Here is a 19286-nt window from a genome sequence, read left to right on the forward strand (position 1 = left end):
CGCCACGGCAGCACCACGGCCCGGTTTTCCTGCCAGGCACGACGGGCACAGACTGGATTTTAAGCACATCCAGGGCTTTTTTACACAGCGAAGGCAGGGCTCCTGTCAGGCCGCACGCTACGACCACCTCTAAGAACGCGGAGCGCAGAAGCGGGCGGCGGGGGTCCGAGGCCAGCTGGCAGCGGGGGCGAGGCGCGGGCAGTGCTGGCGGCCGGGGCGCAGCGAGGAGGGAGGAAGCGGCGAGGAAGCCGGGAGGAGGCCGGAGGAGGCCGCGCGTCCCCCGCCCGCCCGCGGGGCGAGGCCGCCCCTCCCCGCCGCGCTACTCCCCGCGCCGCCGCCGCCATTTTGTCCCAGTGCCTGCGCCCCCGGCGAGCGGCGGTCGGTCGCTCTCGCTCAGCCGCGCCCGCTCCTGCCGCAGGTCCCCGCTCCGCGCCCGAGCCGTTCCGAAGGGCGGCCCCGTCGATGGCCAGCTTTCCCCCGAGGGTCAACGAGAAGCTCATCGGTGAGGGGCGGCCGGGCCGGGGGGGGGGGGGGAGGGGGGGGGGGACGAGGGAGGGGGGGGCGCCGGGCTCCCGGCCGGGCTCCCCGCCTACCGCTGCCGGCAGCGCCCGGGCGCCGAGCGGCCGCGATCGTGGCGGGGCCGAGGGCTGCCGGGTGTCGGCCGCTCACCGGCGTTCCCCCGCTCCTTGTGCCGGGCCGGCTGTTTGTCCGCAGTGACTCGACCTCCTTTGCAGCTGAGGCTTGCTCGTTTGCTTGGTTATATTGTGACCGTAAGACAAATAAAAGCAAAATAACTAACGTTTTGCCTGGTTCCTCTCCAACTTCTTAAAATAGGCTGAATTTGTTTCCTCTTTGTTTTCTTTTCAGCACGATCGCGTACTGTAGGAGAACTCTTAGCCCCCACTTCTCCTTTTGACAAGAAGTGTGGACGTGAGAACTGGACTGTTGCGTTTGCTCCCGATGGATCTTACTTTGCCTGGTCACAAGGGCATCGCATAGTGAAGCTGGTCCCCTGGTCCCAGTGCCTTAATAACTTGTAAGATAAAACCATATGGCTCTTAAACTGAAAAACTTAAGAATTTTTAAATAGAAGATAACGTTTAATAGATTCAAACTCATATATTGTCTCTTTAAGCCGTGACGTCTTAGGGAAAACTAGTTCTTTGAAGTACCAGCCATTATCTCCTTCTCTGTAGTTAGCCAGAGAAATGATTGTATTGCAACTTCACAACAGAGTAATTTGCTAATTCAGTCAAGTGCTCTACAATAAGTGGAACTTAGAATGAACACGGAAGTTTGAAAACTAAGGCAGATCTGGACTTTTACATTTCCTATCAGAAAGCCATTTTATTTTTACCTTTTAGGAATTTACTTAAAGGCAGACCCCTTCTGTTATTATTCACTTTTGAGTGAAAGTTCCAAAAGATGTTTTATTTTCAGTTGTAGGTTACATTTTAATGAAGTTTGTATCCAGCAGTTGCATCTTTGTACTTAGTTAAGTTTTGCTCCCATTGTTCCCAGCAACTCCCTTCTTTGTTTTCCTGGTCTGGTGATGGTTTAGTTGGTTTTCATATGCTGGTTTCAATGTCTCATCCCAGTTTTCCATGAATGTAAGTGAATTGCAGAGAACTTCTTGCTTGTTTAGCAGGAAGTGTTAGACATTTTTGTAGCTTATTTTCTCTGTAAATGCTTGTAATGTTTTTCAGAGTGAAATAAGTTAATATGTTGCTTTCTACAGAGGTAAAGACATGGACAGTCTTTGTAGAAGAAGTTTTGCAAGGGTTAATAATTCTTGACAGTTACAAGAAAACCCAGCTTTTATAACTTGAAAGTAAAAATGCATTCTGAAGGGGCCTCCATGCATGTATATCCTGGCAACTCAAAGATTTCATTACTTCTTAACGACCTTTCTGTTGTATTGCATTCTGAATGTCACACGGTATTCAGCTACTTATTTTTTAAAGACTTTATATTTTCCTTGTTTGTTTTGCAGCTTGTTGCATGGCACAAAGAATGTTGCAAATTCTATCAGCACAAGACTTCCCAGACAGAACAGTGACAGTGGTCAGAAAAATAAGCCCTGTGAACATATAATAGACTGTGGTGATATTGTATGGAGTCTTGCTTTTGGGTCTTCAGTGCCTGAGAAGCAGAGTCGCTGTGTGAATATAGAATGGCATCGTTTCAAATTTGGGCAAGACCAGCTCCTACTTGCAACAGGCTTGAACAACGGGCGCATCAAGATATGGGATGTATATACAGGTAGAGTGTGTGAGGGGAAGTTGGCACAACAGTGTCACTTTATGCAGTAGTAACATTAATGCTCAGAAAAAAAATACAGAATTTTAACTGGGAGTTGACTCTTGAATACCAGTTAAGTATTTTTAAAATAATGAGGAAGGAACAGACTCAGGTCATGCTTTGAGATGTAAGAGATGTAAGAGAAAGCCTTGGTGCTGCAAAATGGCTAAAAATATGTGATTGATTTCATATTGGGTGTTTAGTCCAAAATGTTCTTCTGGACTGTAGTTTTAAAATACTTTCAAACAAAGGAAACCTTAACAACAAGAAGTTACTCTCTGTCCTTGAGTATGGGGAAAGACGTATGTCAGTAAGTACCTTGTGTTTTTTAAAAAGTGAATATTATTTCAATTATTGTTTCCACCTAACAGGAAAACTCCTCCTTAACCTGATGGACCATACAGAAGTTGTTAGAGATTTAACCTTTGCCCCAGATGGCAGCCTGATTTTAGTGTCTGCATCCAGAGACAAAACACTGAGAGTGTGGGACCTGAAAGATGACGGTATGCATTCTAAGTTCACCTGCTGTAACACGTAGGAGAAGTATGCACGTACTCTCCTCATTTATTGCTATAAACACAGGTCAGGCTTTCGTTTTTTTAAAAAAATCCTTCTATTAGTCTCTTAATCTGTATGTCCTCTTAAAATTCTTTATGTACTCCAAAGGTACAAGCTGGTATGGAGTTAAGTTAAAACAGTACATGAAGTGACTTTCCAATAGGGACCTAGGATCCTAGCGTTTAGAAGCTGCAGAATATTTATTTCTATGTAGACTGACACTGCAAGATCTTGTTGCAAGAGCATAAAATTTTAAAAAGAAAAAAATAGGAAATAGTTTTCATATTGAATATGTAATATTTAACCAATTCTTACAGAACTAGAATGTCTTTTTTTTTTCTTTCCCCCCCCCCAGGAAATATGATGAAAGTGTTGAGAGGACATCAGAATTGGGTATATGGTTGTGCATTCTCTCCAGACTCTTCCATTCTCTGTTCTGTTGGAGCTAGTAAAGCAGTATGTGTCAGAGTTTCTTGTTCATTAAATCTACTGAATTGTGTGCATAATCATTTTAAATCTCAGTAACATTAAGCTTGTGCTCGGTGTCATGAACCTTTAATGTTTTACGATGATGTAAAAGTGCATGAAATTAAACTAGCAAATGGTGCATTAGGACACTGATTTATGAATTGAACTTGCACTGCTTTTAGTTGAAGAAACTTTAAGCATTCTTTGAGAAATAGTCCCGCACATGTTCATAGTATAAAATCAAAGAAGACTAAAGCTTCCAGTGTTAAAAGATACTTAGACTAATGCATAAACAATTTTATTATTGATTTTATCCTTTCTATTTCCTGCTCAATGAAAAGGACTTTTCAAAGTCTGAGCCAGTCATGGTATCTCCTGCTGAACAAAAATGCTTCTACGTGTTTTCGAATACAAATGGCACTCGTGTTTAAAAGATGTAGAATGAAGAACAGCATAGTGGTTTTGTTTACAGCTGTATTGTAATGCCCTGCTAGAGAACTGAAAGCAGTGCAGGTAAAGCACGCATACAATAAGCTGCTTTTCTTGGCGCTGAAGAATTAGCGTAAAACAGAAAAGGGAATTCAGTTTAGTTGCAGGGGCTTTTTGGGTAGTTTAATGAAGCCTAGTGATGCTGAATAAAAAGCACAATTCAATCACTGCATACTACTTTGTATGGATGACTGTTTGAATGCATTTTATACTTTAAATTATCAGTGCAGATTTGATAGAGAATAGTTGAGTTTGGGGTTTTGTTTTTTCTTTAAGTAGAGCAGATGTGGATGTATACATTGATATCTTTAGGCTGTGTGTTTTCCATAAGCTTCTTGCTTTCCCTGTCACAGGTGGTGGCAGCAATATTGGTGTGATTGAGGTTAAGCTGGCACCACTCACACAGGAGCACAATGGTGTTAGCTGGGCAGAAAGAGTGGCATCTCTGGCTACCAGGCTGGGGGCGAACTTTACCATAGGATGAAGTAACCTTGCATTCGACTGCAAGGTGTACTGTACGTACGCAGGTGCTGGTTGATGTCCACTTTCTGCTTTCTTTCTTTCTTTTTTCTTTTTTTTTTTTTTTTTTTTTAAATTTTCCCAGCAGTGAAACACACTGACTCCTAAAATGTAGTTTCCAATTTTATGGAATGTTGGGGTCTTAGAGGAATTGGTCAACATGTTTATAACTGATTGTAAAATGGTTCAGTTGTAGGAAGTATGGGAGGCACTAAGGCCATGTTTGCTTTGGTCAAACATACATATTTATCCAAGATGCCTGCACTTAATCTGTGCAGTAAGACTGAGTCAGGGGAAAAAATCAAGAACCCTAATGAGCTCTTTCAGGGATATATCTTATGCTAAAGACTTACATTTTCTATAAACTTATGATTCAGTACATATAGATCGTTCTATTAAGTAATTCTACACAGTCTTCGTTTTGATTATATATAATGTACAACTGCATGTAAAATCCCAGAATATTGTAATCTCTTCCAATGTTTATAATGCAATATGCAATTGGCCGGGTAAATTGTAATCGTAATGTTTTGTTTTGTTTTGTTTTTTTTAATTGTTGACTTGATTTTAAATGCATAAATTCTTTCTAATAATGTGGATAGACTTCCCTGTTGTTTTGCCAAAGACATAACTTTTGGCTGTGAAAATTCTCTTTGCTTGCAGTATCTGTTTCTCTTCCTAGGCTGACGTTGGTGATCCAAGCCAATTGTAAACAAGTGATCTTAAACTCAAAGGGATGCCACTGGAGTAACAATATGTTAACCTTACATTTTCTGTCTGTATATTTCTTAAAATTTTGGTAGTTACTGAAAAGAGGGGACTGTAGAGTTTAACCCTATTTATTTCTGCATATTTTAATAAAATAGTTTTGTAATACATGAATTTCAGTAAGCTACATGGTTAAATTGTGTTGCCTTTATCTTATATTTTGGCTTATTTTGTTAATAACATTTAACAAACTTGGATTAGAACTTGCATGTCTGCTTTAATTATTTTTTAAAAATGATTTTAATCTGAGTATGACACTGAGCATATTTCTTAATTGTAGTAATTCATAATGCCTGATTTTAATATAAACCTAAATAAGACTAGCAGCTATACTGTTAAAAAAATAGTAAATGTTTAATTGCTTCTTTGAGCAGAGCTATAACATTAGCTTATTTAATTGCAGGTTTTTCTCTGGGATATGGATAAATACTCCATGATACGGAAACTTGAAGGACATCACAATGATGTTGTAGCTTGTGAGTTTTCTCCTGATGGAGCTTTACTGGCTACTGCATCTTACGATACTCGTGTCTATGTCTGGGATCCATATATTGGAGTTATTCTTATGGAATTTGGGTAAGTGAACTAATCAAATCTGGAAACTTCCACCTAGAATGAAGGTGACTGCCAAAGATAAATGGTTTCGTGCAACTAACCGATAACTAGACTTGGGAGAAAATCATAGCAGTGGTCGATGGAAATCCTAAAATGGTAGAACAGCAGAGTTTTTCCTCTGAGAAAGAATTCAAGTGTTTTCAATAAAGCTGTAATGTTCAGTACTAAAAAATACACAGTAGTTCAATATACACTCCTGATTTCATAGTTAAAATACTCAATTTTTTCTTCCTCAACTTTACCAGACAGAGCTGAAAGAAAGCATTCCATAGTTCTGAAATATTATGATGTTAGCTAAGTTTCTCTTTATCTCCAGGCATCTGTTTCCCCCTCCTACTCCAATATTTGCTGGAGGTGCAAATGACCGTTGGGTTAGATCAGTATCTTTTAGTCACGATGGACTACATATTGCAAGCCTTGCCGATGATAAGTAAGTATAAGGAAAGATTTGTTGGACTCCTTTAATTCTTCCCATATGATGTGAACTTCTAATAACATCAGCTTTTTGTTGTTGTTGTTTTTGTGTTTTGTTTTGTTTTGTTTTTTGTTTTTCCTGGGAAATGATGTTTAGTGGTCTGGGTAAAAGTAGATGAGTTGTCTGGTATGCGTTCATATTCATCCTGAACGTAGAAAAAAATGCGTTGTGTACAGGGTGAATGATCTGAATAACTTAAGCATGTTAACAACTGAAAATAGAAACAGAGGGATTATAAACAATGTAGATGTAAGTGGAGATAATAATGCAGTGAAGTGTCTTGGAGTTTTAGATTCCAAAATTAAATGAAAAGTACTCAATGATCTGGTATTCAATTTCTGCTAACAGTGCCACTCATGTTTTGAAGAACCATATTTTAAGCATATGAAGAATGCTTCCTCAAGATGACAGCAAGGGTATTAAACTATCTACAAGAGGACGACTTAATTATTTTCTTTTTTAATTTAAGATGAGCATTGTTGGGATTTCCTAGCTTATTTGATGACATTGAAGAGGGACTTTGAAAATATTCAGGTTATTATTTTCTGCTGATGAAGGCAACCTTTTATTTTAATTGGCAGAGCTAGAATGGTTGAAGAAATACAAATTGAGGTATATATCAGGAATGAAGAAATCGTAATATTTCCGGCCCAATCTGAAACACATTGTATACTTATTAAAATGTTTATAAAACTGCCTGAATTTTGCATCAGGCCAGTTTATTGTGCAGCATCAGAGAAAATATGAGATCAGAATAGACATTTAATTCTAACTCAGTACTTCATTCTTCACTTTTCAGAATGGTAAGATTCTGGAGAATTGATGAAGAGTACCCTGTACAAGTTGCACCTCTGAACAATGGGCTCTGCTGCACCTTTTCTACTGATGGCAGTGTTCTAGCTGCAGGGCAAGTATATACATTTCCCTCCACTCCCTGAAATATTCAAGTAACACAAAAGGTTGAAAACATTGGCTCTATGTTCTTAAAAAACCTTCGATTTTGACTTGAAACTTGATGCTTTTGACTTTACTTTTGGTTCTGTTTGTTTAAACATGCCTGGAATAGCAGCAAAATCTGGAGGCTGATAAACCCATTTCTTATCTTTGAGAATAAATAAAATACAGACCCACAAACGTGGACTGGAGTATTACCATTAGGAAATCAAGTGCGGTTGTTCTGTTGCAGGTGGTATAGCTGTTGGAAGATCAAACCTTTCATAGATAATCAGCACATTGTTGTTGTGCTGTTCTAGCTGGAACTAAGCAACGGTTTAAAGCTTATTCCCCCTACCTGTGTATGTGAGGATTTGTACCAAACTGAAATCTTTAAAGGGGGGTAATTGTACAATTGTGTTTGTTGGGGGTTGTTTCTTTTTGGTTTATTTATCTACTCCTTTTGCTGTGCAGGACACAGGATGGCAGTGTGTACTTCTGGGCAACTCCAAGACAAGTTTCAAGTCTCCAACATCTATGTCGTATGGCAATTCGAAGAGTGATGCCAACCAGCCAAGTCAAAAACTTGCCTATCCCATCAAAAGTGATGGAGTTTCTCTGTTACCAGATTTGAACACACACACACATGGGGGGGGAGAAAAAAATAAAAATCAAACTGGCAGACAGCCCAGCTGCTAAAACTGGCTAAACACTTTAAAGAATCCTCAAACTTCACAGCCTTTATGCTTAAAACTCTACAGGTTTTGAAGAGCTATTTAAAGTGATATCATAAATACTATTTTGTCAAAATGCCTGACAGTTAAGTTTTTAATATTTATAGAAAATACAGTAAAAGTATTCCTGATGTTCTCAGTTTCCTAAAATGTAACTGTGAAAACATGTACATACATAGACATAAGCTGCTACATGCTATCGGTGTACCTTTAAAATTGCTTTTATGATTTTTAATGTGTATCATGTATATATTGCTTTGGTAGAGCCATGAGATGCATCTGTGCTGTAAAGTGGAAGCATAGCTATTATTCTGGGACATCAAGTTAGAAAAAATATTGACTTAAGGAGGCTTAACTGCTCTGTGTGTATGTACATTGGTTGGGGTTCAGGAAACTGATCCACCGAATTTGTGTTAGTTTATTTCCTGAAGAGGTACAGCTTGGCCTTTTAGAGCTATGTATGGTGAAGGGAAGTAGGTTAAGGTAGTAAGGGATGGAGCATATCTAATGCAACCCAGGAATTTTGCCTGTGTGTCAGCTAAAAGTAGGCCTTACGTTCCATATCAGCAAAACAGGTTAAATTTCAGTATTGGGCAGGGTTAAAGAAATACTTCCTTACATTTCTAGAAATCTAACTACTGTATTATTGCCTGATACTTCGTCTGTAATGAGAGAAGTTTACAGACTCAGTTTATTATTCTTTGACCCTATAATATCTCTTTGGGGTGATTATCGGTTAATGGCCAAAGATCAGCAAGATACTTGTTTTTGCCTTCTGTTATTTATCTGTACCTGCAGATATAAAGAATGTATGCATTGCATAAAATGCCTGATTATATATATTTTTGTTGAATTTTTTTTATTAAAAACTTGTATAAAAGTGGTTTCTGATATTGCATCTGGTGGCTGATTTGTCAACACTATCTGCACGCAGCAGTTCTAGTGAGAATTTGCTATTGCAGCTTTAGGTAGCTTTTCTTTTCAGCATCATAGCCTTGGTGAAGCTTATGGGGGAGAGCCACGGCAAGATCAACCTTTTAATGTGGAGCAGGTCAAAAGCATATGGTGCTGTAAGTGTTCCCGGGCTCCAGAACGGTGCAGAACGTAGGAAAGAGAGTTCTGCCTGCCACCCTCCTCCATGGTTGCTACAGGCTGTAAAAATGCATAAACTGAACACTGATTTTTACACCCACATTATTCCAGAGTACTTTTTTGGTAAAAGCCTTTGTCATAAATACTATATAATACGTTTGCAGCATAGCAGATGTAATATGTAATGTATTTGAGGTATAACTTGTGAGCAAGATGCAAATTGTTGAACTCGTAGCCAGGGCCTTGTTACAAACTAAGCACACTAAATAATTGGCAGCTACACGGCTTCCTCGGTGGGTGACAGGTAGGCAAAGGGCTGCAGGGCCTCAAAGTGCAAAAAGCATTTGTTGAGGGGTGGGAAGTAACAGTCCTCTAACTGGGTGCCAAATCCCAGGGAAGTTTATTGCCTCTGAGATACACTAAAAGCTCTCCAGAACACAAGTCATCCAGTCGACCAGAAGCTGGCAGACATGCCATGCGGAGAAGGCAGCCTTTTGATGGCCTGGCCGCACAAACCTGTGAAAGTGTGTTTGTTTTTTCTCTATTACACTGTTTATTTGGACAGAAGGACAAGGTTAATCTGGACGAGGAGGCCAGATGCTGAATCATCACAGCCCCATCAATTCATGTCCAGTACAGTTAAAACTGTCCAACAATCATGGCATTTGGCTTTGCAGCTTTGCTATAAGCACTTCCTCTGCATTTGCCTGGAATGAGGTTAATAGGGAAGGAAGATGTGCAACTCCTGCTTATCTTTAAAAAAAAATAGTGACATTACATCAACCTCATTTGATCAAGCAATGCATCTTTACATGATAGATGCTTAATTGTCTTCCACCAGCTTAGCTACTATACTCCACAAATACACTGAAATCAATTCTTTCATTCTCAGGCATGCTATTAGCATTTTAAGAGACTAGGACGCCTTGGAACTACAAAGGCACTCTTCTACTTCAACAGTCTGGTCTTACTGGATTTATTTTCTGATCATGTCCTCGTTTTCTTGGATGAAGTACAAAAAGTCTCCGACAAGGCAGAAAGAACTCTTATTGAGCATAGCCCAGCAGGCCTTAAAGTGAAAAGAACAAAGAACAAAACCCCAAACCTATAAATATCCCTGTTCGTGTCTGCATTGCTCCAGCATGGTCAAGTGGCAACACTCGGGTGTCGGACTCGCAGTGAAAGAGAAGCAATGTGGTATTTCAGCCCATTCTCAATGCAATTTATTGTATTTACACGTGTACAAAAGACAATGCCCAACAGCAAGCGTGCAATCTTTTCTTCTGGAAAGCTCAGTCCAGGCACCCAGGCCTACTTTCCAGGAAGATTTCCCTGAACACTGTTTCCAAACATCATAAATCAACTTCCCACTTTCCAAAGACTACTACAAAACAAAGTCAATGGAACAGAACTTCCTCAGGAACTAAAACCCTGCTGGCAAGGAAATAGAAAGCATACGTGTCACCACGCTACTTACTGACTCATTTGATGCAGTATTTTTCATAGACATACTGTACAAAATTGAAGCATTTCTCTTATTATTTTTTTAAATATATTTATCATTAAGACAAGGCTTTTCATACATTGTCCAGCTGAAGGAAGAACTGGTGAGATCTGTAACCCCCAAAACATCCCATCACCACTTAAATGCAGAGACAAGTGTCTACCAGGCATGAAGTTTTCTGCCAGGAAGCTTTCTAATTTAAGAACATATGCTCCTTCTAAATGCAGTCACTGATCAGCTGAAGCACTGTGCACTCCGTTTTGCACTCCCTGCTGAAAAGTTTGTCCTGAGGAAGCAGCAGCCCTTCCCGTCAGAGAACCCAAACCAAAAGGCAAGCTGATAGATTACACCAGCAAGATGAAGCAGATGGATGCAGACTGCTGTGATTTGAAAGTATGTACTTAATAGCTCTGCCTGATGAAAGAAATTATTCTCCAGCCTTAGAACAACCTGCAGCTAGAACATTCACCAGGGCCATTAGTCAGGAATGGATGGAAGAAACTGCACCTCTGGAATGGTGTTAACATGCATGGAAGCAGTTGTAGACTAAAGGGAGTTTTGCTGTTGTTACCATGCTGTAAGCAGTCTAGCCTAGTTAAAAACAGCTCATAAAGAGGAAAATCTAGCTGAGCAAAGTAGCCCTTGTGTGCTGGTGGCACACTGTTTAGCTGGGGCTAATCAGAACTGCTTTTAGATCTGCTCAAAGTCATCTAGAAACATGGCTAGTATCTCTGCGGCAAGCGTAATTAATGCCCTTAAAGCGTTTTGTAATCCTTTACTGAAGTGTGCTCTGGGTATTAAAGACAGTCAATGAAGTCAGGAACTGAGCAGAGGCAGCAGGAAGCAAAGCCACCCCCCCAACACGCTGTTGGCGTTGTCCAGCTCTTGCGAGCACAGCCTCGCTGGGCAAGCAGCGAAGACAATGAACAGGAAGGAGGGTGATGCAACGGTGTGATGGCTTGCAACATTTCCGGGCAGGGACAGATGTATCAAGCAGTGGAAGAGACAAATGCATAACTGAGAATCTCTGGATCAGTTCTTTTTAAAAAGAAAGTGTGTTAACAATACAAAAGCAATAGACAAAGACAGTCAAAAAGGCAAGAGGAAAGCAGAAATTTCTAATACACCGAGGAGGAATTCCATCATTTACTCCGTGACTTGCCACTGCAAATTCACACCCTGCTACTCATTGCCACAGCAGCTGCCTGACCCTGCTAGTCTTCATGCTTTTAGGGGGTGGTTAGGGTTTGGGTTCGGGTTCGTGTTAGGGTTAGGTACCGGCCACAGATGAGGGGCAGTGCTGACAGCTGCGGGGGCAGATTGCAAACTGGTCCTCAGGAACTGCCACCCTGAGGACCGGCCTGTGCCTGCAGGCAGGGCTGCAGCAGCGACCTGAGGCTGCACCTGAGAGAAGCGAGTCCCTGAGACAACTGGAGGTGCTGCCAGAAGGAAGGCCTTTCCTTGGAAATGCTCTGAAAACAGTACTTGTTTTCTGTATTCGTACATGGCATTTTAGTTGAATCACTCAGGGAGAGACCGAAGAACATTCCTAAGTGCTTTGTGTGACCTATTTTTGTTAATACTGCAGCTGAATGAAGTCTTCCATTGGAGCAATTTAGAAATAGGGTGGGTGAATACCATGACCTCTTTTCCACATATATATATTACCATATTATCCTAAAGGCCAGAAGTTAAGTGGGGAATCTGCTAAAGGTGCCATGCAGAAACTGTTAATCCAAGTTAATTACTTCAGATTAGAACCACCTGGGTAAGGCAAACGGGTTTTATGTGTGATGCTGGCTTCTGCACAGGGATAATTTTGCTTATAACACTACTACACACAGCACACAACTCCAGCTGCAACAAGCTGTTCCAGAACAGCTTTCGTTATTGATGTACTGGAATGAAAGGGAAGCCAATGTAAACTTCAGATAAGTAATCAGTAACTTTGTTTAGGTCACTAGAACAATATTGGCTATCAGCTGCGTGATGCCTTGTGTAACTAATTGGATTCTCAACTTCTCACGTCTTCGGGTGCCTAGGTGGCCACCCAACATTAGCTGCTGCGTGTGCCTTTATGAATGGCTGTGCGCTCGCGTCCCAAACAGCTGCAGCTGCTGCCTGCACAGCTCTCTGGGTACATGGAAAGGAGGTAATAGAAGCAGAAAGCCCTGACGTCTTACTGCAGCCCCCTGTGTGCAGTTACCTGCCTTCCCTGGTGTTTAGAACTGAACGCAGAAAGGCAGCTACTCTGTAGTGGTAGCTAAGGGAGAGAGAAGCACACGACTGTGAGTAATTAGGAGACCGCCGGGGTATTTTTGCTGCCTAATGCACAGAATTGAGGGCAAAAATGAGTCCTAAGTGCACTTCCTCCCTCCCCTGCCATCCGGCAGCACAGGACTTGATGAGATAGGCACATACAGAATATTTAATTCAGCAAAGCTCTGCATTGTCCTGTAAAGCTCATTGAGTCTGCCTGAACTGCTGCTGAATGTCTTGGTGGGTGAGATGAATCACACCCAAAAAACTCATGTGTAAATTGTATTTTATTTGCATGACGCTGAACAAGTTAGAATGCAGAATGGCTGAGGCAAAAAGCAGCATTGCGTTGCTAGTGCTCAGAAATTTCTGTAATTTCAAAAGACAAGGGGAGAGTTACAGATGAACTCTTACTTTGGAACGGAACGCTGACTGAGAGCTGCATTGGCATGAGCTGGCCTGGCCCGGGTCCCACGGAAATGAATAGTGTTAGTCACGCGAGCGTGCCCTATGGATCCCATTCATCATCCTGAACAAATGTGAATGACGCTGCTGTAAGTACTGATAGCTGTGCAGAATGATGCTCCCATTGCAAGGTACAAACTAGCATTTTCCAGGAGGCTTATTAGAAATGACGATCAAAGACAGGAGTTTCGGAGTACTTAAAGCCAGAGAGGAAAGCTGTCGCTACGTGTTGTCAACAGACTGACATGGGAAGCTTTTCCTTACTTTCTACCCCCTCGGCATCTGAACTACCATTTAGCTGTGCTTTCTCCCATCCACAACCTATCCAAATCTTGAATAAGCTGCAGAAAAAGCAGTTCTTTTGGCATGCCAAGTGGGCTCTGCCTTCAGTGATTTCACCTTTAATCTCTTGAAAGCCTAAGTGCAGAAATAGCTACTCTGATGGATAGGATTCAATTTAAAACATCACTCACTAAGACTGCATCTATATTACTCAGATCAGAAGCTCACTACAGATACGCTTAAATGGAGAAATAGCCACACAATCCAACAGAAGCTCTGAGTTCCCTTTTGTTTTGTCAATCAATGTCAGCATTTGAGAGAAATGGCTAAATACTAATTCTGCACGTGGACTAGCAACGTGCCCTTTAAAGTTGAATTACAAAAGAAATTTGTATCTATACGTTGTGTTCTTTACTGCTCTGTCATTTTCTGCTTCTTTTTATGCCTTTTCTATTATTATTTCGGTTATGTTAGGCCACAGAAATCCCATCATGCTATGTATCCTTGGCAAACCAAAAGGCTCATCAGCTCAATGACCCGTGGAAGCACATTAATTACGCCAGCCTAATTAAACCACTAAAATTTTACTGATGCTACTTCCTTCTCTGTTACTTGCTCCAAAAGAAAGCAACTCTTTGTGAAGGCTATCCTCATCTGCTTTCCAACGATATACCATCAACTGGCAAAAAGCACCTTACATCAGAATAAATACCAGAATAAAACTGGATGACAAAATACCCCGGCATATGCTATTTGCGGTGTTGATTCACATATTCCTGTGCACCTGCACAGCTTCCCTGCTTAGATGAGCCATTAGGGTATGTTTTGATGGCATTATTAATTATTGACTAGCTCCTCCTGGCCACAGCACATGAAACATGTCCAGGGAAAGATTTAAAAAAGAAATATTGCTTCATCTTAATTGCATCAGGTGCAAGAAAAAAAAAATTCCAAGGTCCACTGCAGATAACAGCAGCAAGAAGAATGAGTTTGGGAAGAACTTTGGTCCTGATGTGGCGTGTCACAAGACTGAGCTGTGTGTTTGCTGCTGTCCCAGCGCAGAGCGGCCCGCTTCTTGTTAGGCCATTGGCACTGCAACGGGGGCAGCTAAAACCTGCCTTGTGCACACAAACCTCAGCACCACACCTACAGAACGGCAAGACATCCTACAAGGGCTACGGGCTGCCTGGTAGCAGAGGGTATCACACACTCTAATGTGCCAAGGTATTTCTTGACGTTGATTGCCAGGGCCCTGTTCAGTCAGAACCATGAATCAAGTGAAGCTGCTACAAGCAGGAGAGCAAACGGATGTAGGTGGGGGCACCTTTTCTGGTGCTGCTGTAAATCAGCACTAGATCTGACAATTTGCTAATGCTATTTCTCTGACCTCAGTACTGTCACAGGTGATCTTTACCTATTGCCTAGGGAACCTCTTCCGAATATACTTGATTACATCCCGAGTGAAAACCCGGCTGACCAGAGTACGTCGTGAGAGCAATCTGATCGGGTGACCGGATCCCGGTGAGTCATACAGCAAGAAAAGATTTGCAGTAAGGAAAGGGCAGTTTTAGATATTGTTCCTGATGTAACATGGATCGATGTGGGGAGGAGTGCCTCCACCTGCGTGTCCGAGTGTAACTCAAACCTGGCGGTGTCCAGCTGGCCACGGGCCTGGTGCGGTGCTTGTGCTGCCATCGCCACGGCAGTTGCACTTCTGGAGAGGCAGCAGCGGCTGTGGGGGCGTGCGCTGCTGTGTCCCAAGGGAAGGTGCAAAGCCCACTTGGCTTCACGGGGCTTCTTTCCTGTGTCCACTGGCTACTGAGACATAACGGGGGGCTGGAAGCGCGCTCAACTGCTCAACTGCTTATGGGTTCGTGTCTGGTGAAGAGCTGCTAGGATGGCATTCAGCCAAGACAAACGTGGCATCTGATGGGATCTCTCGTGATAAAGGCCTGCAGCGCTGCTTATCAGAAGATGGCCTTCATTCTCACTGCTGCCATGGCACACACACTGCACAGACAGCCTCGTACTTGCCGTGGAAGTGTCTCTTTGCAGCTAGGCTGCATAACCACAGCAGGAAGGCTTGACCTAAGCAAAACTGCTGGCTGCAGCAGGGTATGGAGGCCAGATCATGAGCTCTTTGGGGAATGCACTCCAGAATAAATGAATTCAATACATCCCTCTGTGTGGCTGTAGAACTTACTAGATTACCCTGTTTTGTACCCTGTTTGCCCAGGAAGCAATTGCCATTAAAGCTAAGCCAGCGCCAGACCCTGGATTCCCCTCAGCCAAGATTCTTACGTACAGCTGGGAGGATGTTTTGTACAACGTGACCTGCAGAGAATGGTTTCCTCTTTTTAGTATCAGTTCTGTCTGGCAAGTCATAAGAAACGTAGTATGGAAGGGGTTTTTAGTTTTTTTTTTTTTTTTTTTCCTGAATAGTTCCTGGCTTCAGCAGCAGATGCTATTAACTACTTACTATTCAGACATAAAGCAGTGTTTTGAGTAACAAATTGCTCAAAATGCGAGTCAGTAGCATACATGGAATAATGCAAGGATAACAGCGTTCCGAATGTTTATGAAATCCGTAAACGTCTGAATCATCTCTGAGTGCAATGCAGTGGTATCCAAGCCTTTACTAAATAAGTCCCTCTAGTCCAAAGAACTCCTAAGCTAAGCAGACAAGAAACAAAGCTGTGAACAGGAACTGTAATCCCTCATGTACAGGCAAATAAATGAGGCATAGAAAAGGAGTCCAAGGAAAACTGTGAGACTATGACTTGCCTCATAAAGAAACCTCAGAATATGACTTTCCTTCCTGGTGTGGTAAGGCAGTACCGTGGCACGTGCCTATATTGCTTCTTGGAGCCAATATCAAATGTAAATATGGTTCTTTAAAGTCAGTCTGTAGGTCCAGAGGTTTCACTCCATTCATCACAGATGCAGCTTTGCTGCTGAGTTGATTTTCCTCTGATCTTTCAAAATAGATTACTCTTGTGATTTTAGGCCAATTATTGGTGTTTTTAAGAGCTCAGCTTCTAGGGTAAATCTGAGCTGAATCTCATCTCAGAGCAAGGGGAGCAAAATTTTATATTTTTAGAGTCATGTCTGACAATATGTAAACAACTGCTTAACTCTTCCTGAGGAGCTGGGATTTGTTTGAATTGTTGCTTTTGCCTTTGCCAGAAAAATAATAATAATAATAATAATAAATGAAGAAAGAAGGAGAAGAAGAATACCCCACTTAAAAAAAAAAAAAAAAAAATCAGAAAATTGTGAGGATGAATTTGTGAGAATCCATCTCCCCAGCCGGGGAGCCTTCCTGGGTCTGCAGTGCTCTCTGCTGGGTGACACTCGGTATTGCTCACTTGGCTCCGAAATAGCTCCTTGGAAGGAATCTGAGGGAACCGCTGTCTTCCAGCTACATCCCTCGGCTGATTGATGGGTGTGCAGAGATGGTGAGCTCTGTGTTGTCAAGCTTCAAGGTGACATCTACCGTACAAAAGTAAAAATGCTCACGAGGAATACAGCCAAAACTACAGCGTTCTGTGCTAGCAGATGGCTGCTGTTCTCATTCATCAGCTGTACTTTGGGGCAGCTGCCACAGGACCAAAAAGTGAGAGATCCTGCGATGTATTCCCAAGTCCTACGAGTGTTTATTTACTGGAGTAAAGCTGAAGTTTTCAGCAGTGCAATGATTATAACACTGCCTTTCTTCAAAAGGTGCTGTGAATCAGTACTGATAGCAAAGGGACTGCCAGCACAGCTGAAGGGGCAAAATCTGGAGTTTCTCAGGCAGTTTGAGGGCATGTAGGGAAGGGAGGCTTTAGAGGAAGCACAAGAGAGTGCATCCTACTCCCATCCCAGTGGCTTTCTGCTGACTGCAGAGCTGCTCCCATTCCTGTCGTTACAGGACCCCATGCACCACTACCTTTGATTGCAACTGGAGGCAGAGCAGGGCTGCCTGGGGCCCAGGGAGCAGCTGCAGCTTCGGTCCCCAAGCCAGGGTGCTTGCACCCCGCAGGCTCCTGCAGAAGACAGGGACATCCACTAGTTGCCACCCCATGGTTGTGCACAAAGGTAGAGACTCTGAGGTCAGACTGAAGAAAAAAAGCTCTTTAGCAGGCAAGAAAACCACAGGGGTGTGTTTACATGGGAATCTGCAGTTTTCCCTGGGTTTGGAGGTAAGATTCCTGCTGCAGCTCCCCTCTGCGTCATAACAGCATCCCGCTGCAGATTGGATGTGGCAGCTTTAGAGAAAGAAAACAAGCTGTGTGGGATTTTCTGATCCATTAGTGTCCTGGCTTCTTGGAGGAGGCCAGCTGCTTGTATACATCATAAGCAGCAGCACTGAGTATGGGATGGTCCTGCCAAGGCCAGGACACAAACCTCTGACTTTTTTTTGTTTGTTTCCCTTGCTTTAATTTGTAAAGAAACAACGCATGAAAAGCAAGCAGCCCCAGAGAACCAAACAAATGCACAACTTCTCTTCCTGAAGATAAACCTCTGTCAGCTCTTCCAGGACACCTCTTTCAGAAACACCCCTTTGGAGACCACAGCTCAGTTGGGCCGTATGTAAACGGCTGCCCTTGAAGAGGGAGAGGAAGGAAATCACACATTACATGCAGATTTCTAGGCCTTTCTTGATATACTTTGTGTGTGAATCATCAGAGCATGACAGCTGCCTGATGGTGGCTGGAGCCTGGCACCTATTGTAACTCGGTTTCCTCCTTCTGAAGTTGCTCATTTGACATCTGCAGGCAGGATTTTTTCTAGGCCTGCAAACAATCATGCTTTTGTATGGCGGGGCTAAATTGGAAGAGTCCTTTTGATGGAAAGTGTCAGGGAAGTTCCAGCTAAGGATGCTCATTTTCATCACTTCTGGGAAAGAACAGTCTGGCTCCTGGCCTAAGGAAGAGTGGAAAAACTCTTCTTCCAGCAAGCGCTGCGGCACTGCGTTCTGAAATTGTCCCAGACACAATGATGCCATCAGTCATCACTTCACAGGCTTCCAGCTTTATAAAGGCTCTGTTCCTCTGTCACACACAGATGACATTTTGTTGAAGAATTGAGGTTTTGTTGCAACTTTCAAGTCTTAATGTTCTGTTTTGTTCACCATCCCCAGCCTGTCTTGCAAATAACGTCCTTCACTGCCACGTTAGCAGTTCCTTCCCAGAAAGGCAGCTGTGGAAAAGCTGGATGTGAGACGTGAGTGCAGGTAACTGGAGCCCACTGCTACCCCTGCAACCATCTGCCTGTTTTATGTAGCCTTAACTTCCTGGTGCCTCTTTTCCTAATACTGCCCCATTACCTTATACACAAGCTGTTAAATACATGCACTCAAACACCTGAAGAATGATAGGGAGCTACTTTAAAAATCATAAATAAAATTGTGTTCCTTATTGCTGCCTTCCGGGAACCATGCACTCATACCTGCAAGCTTATCTTATTCTTATTTTTCTGAAGTCATGAAGAATTTGCCTTTTGTTTTTTTATTAAGGTGAAAGTTGAGGTTTACGTGAAACCACATGACTTCAGGAAATGGGGCTTTTAAGTGAAAACACCAAGACTAACTGCAAGATTATGAGACCAGGCAGATGTGTAGGAGGGGCTGAATTGTAAGGGCCAGATCTGTAGATCAAAAATACAGCTCACGTTCAGACTCCATCTTTCTCTGTACCACCTAGGTAATTTCCCAGTAGCACAGCCATAATGGTTTTTTGCTGCTTTTCAAAGGATACTGTCACTTATATTTTTATCTCAACCACTTCCCAGGGACAAACAATGGGGATCTGGCCAGCAATTAGGGGAAAGGATGCTTGCT

General features: G+C 42.5%; 1 protein-coding gene across 1 annotated transcript; it reads left to right on the forward strand.

Annotated features, from left to right (window-relative positions):
- The first annotated feature begins 332 nt into the window (after window positions 1-332).
- Window positions 333-8751, forward strand: WSB1 (WD repeat and SOCS box containing 1). The gene is made up of 9 exons (XM_035343134.1): window positions 333-502; window positions 868-1036; window positions 1994-2262; window positions 2673-2804; window positions 3215-3315; window positions 5507-5679; window positions 6035-6148; window positions 6993-7100; window positions 7601-8751. The coding sequence occupies exons 1-9, from the start codon at window positions 463-465 to the stop codon at window positions 7758-7760; spliced, it is 1266 nt and encodes a 421-aa protein (XP_035199025.1). The 5' UTR covers window positions 333-462; the 3' UTR covers window positions 7761-8751.
- The last annotated feature ends 10535 nt before the right edge of the window (window positions 8752-19286 follow it).

Source organism: Oxyura jamaicensis, chromosome 19 (assembly GCF_011077185.1).
Source record: "Oxyura jamaicensis isolate SHBP4307 breed ruddy duck chromosome 19, BPBGC_Ojam_1.0, whole genome shotgun sequence".
Classification (NCBI taxonomy): Eukaryota; Metazoa; Chordata; class Aves; order Anseriformes; family Anatidae; genus Oxyura; species Oxyura jamaicensis.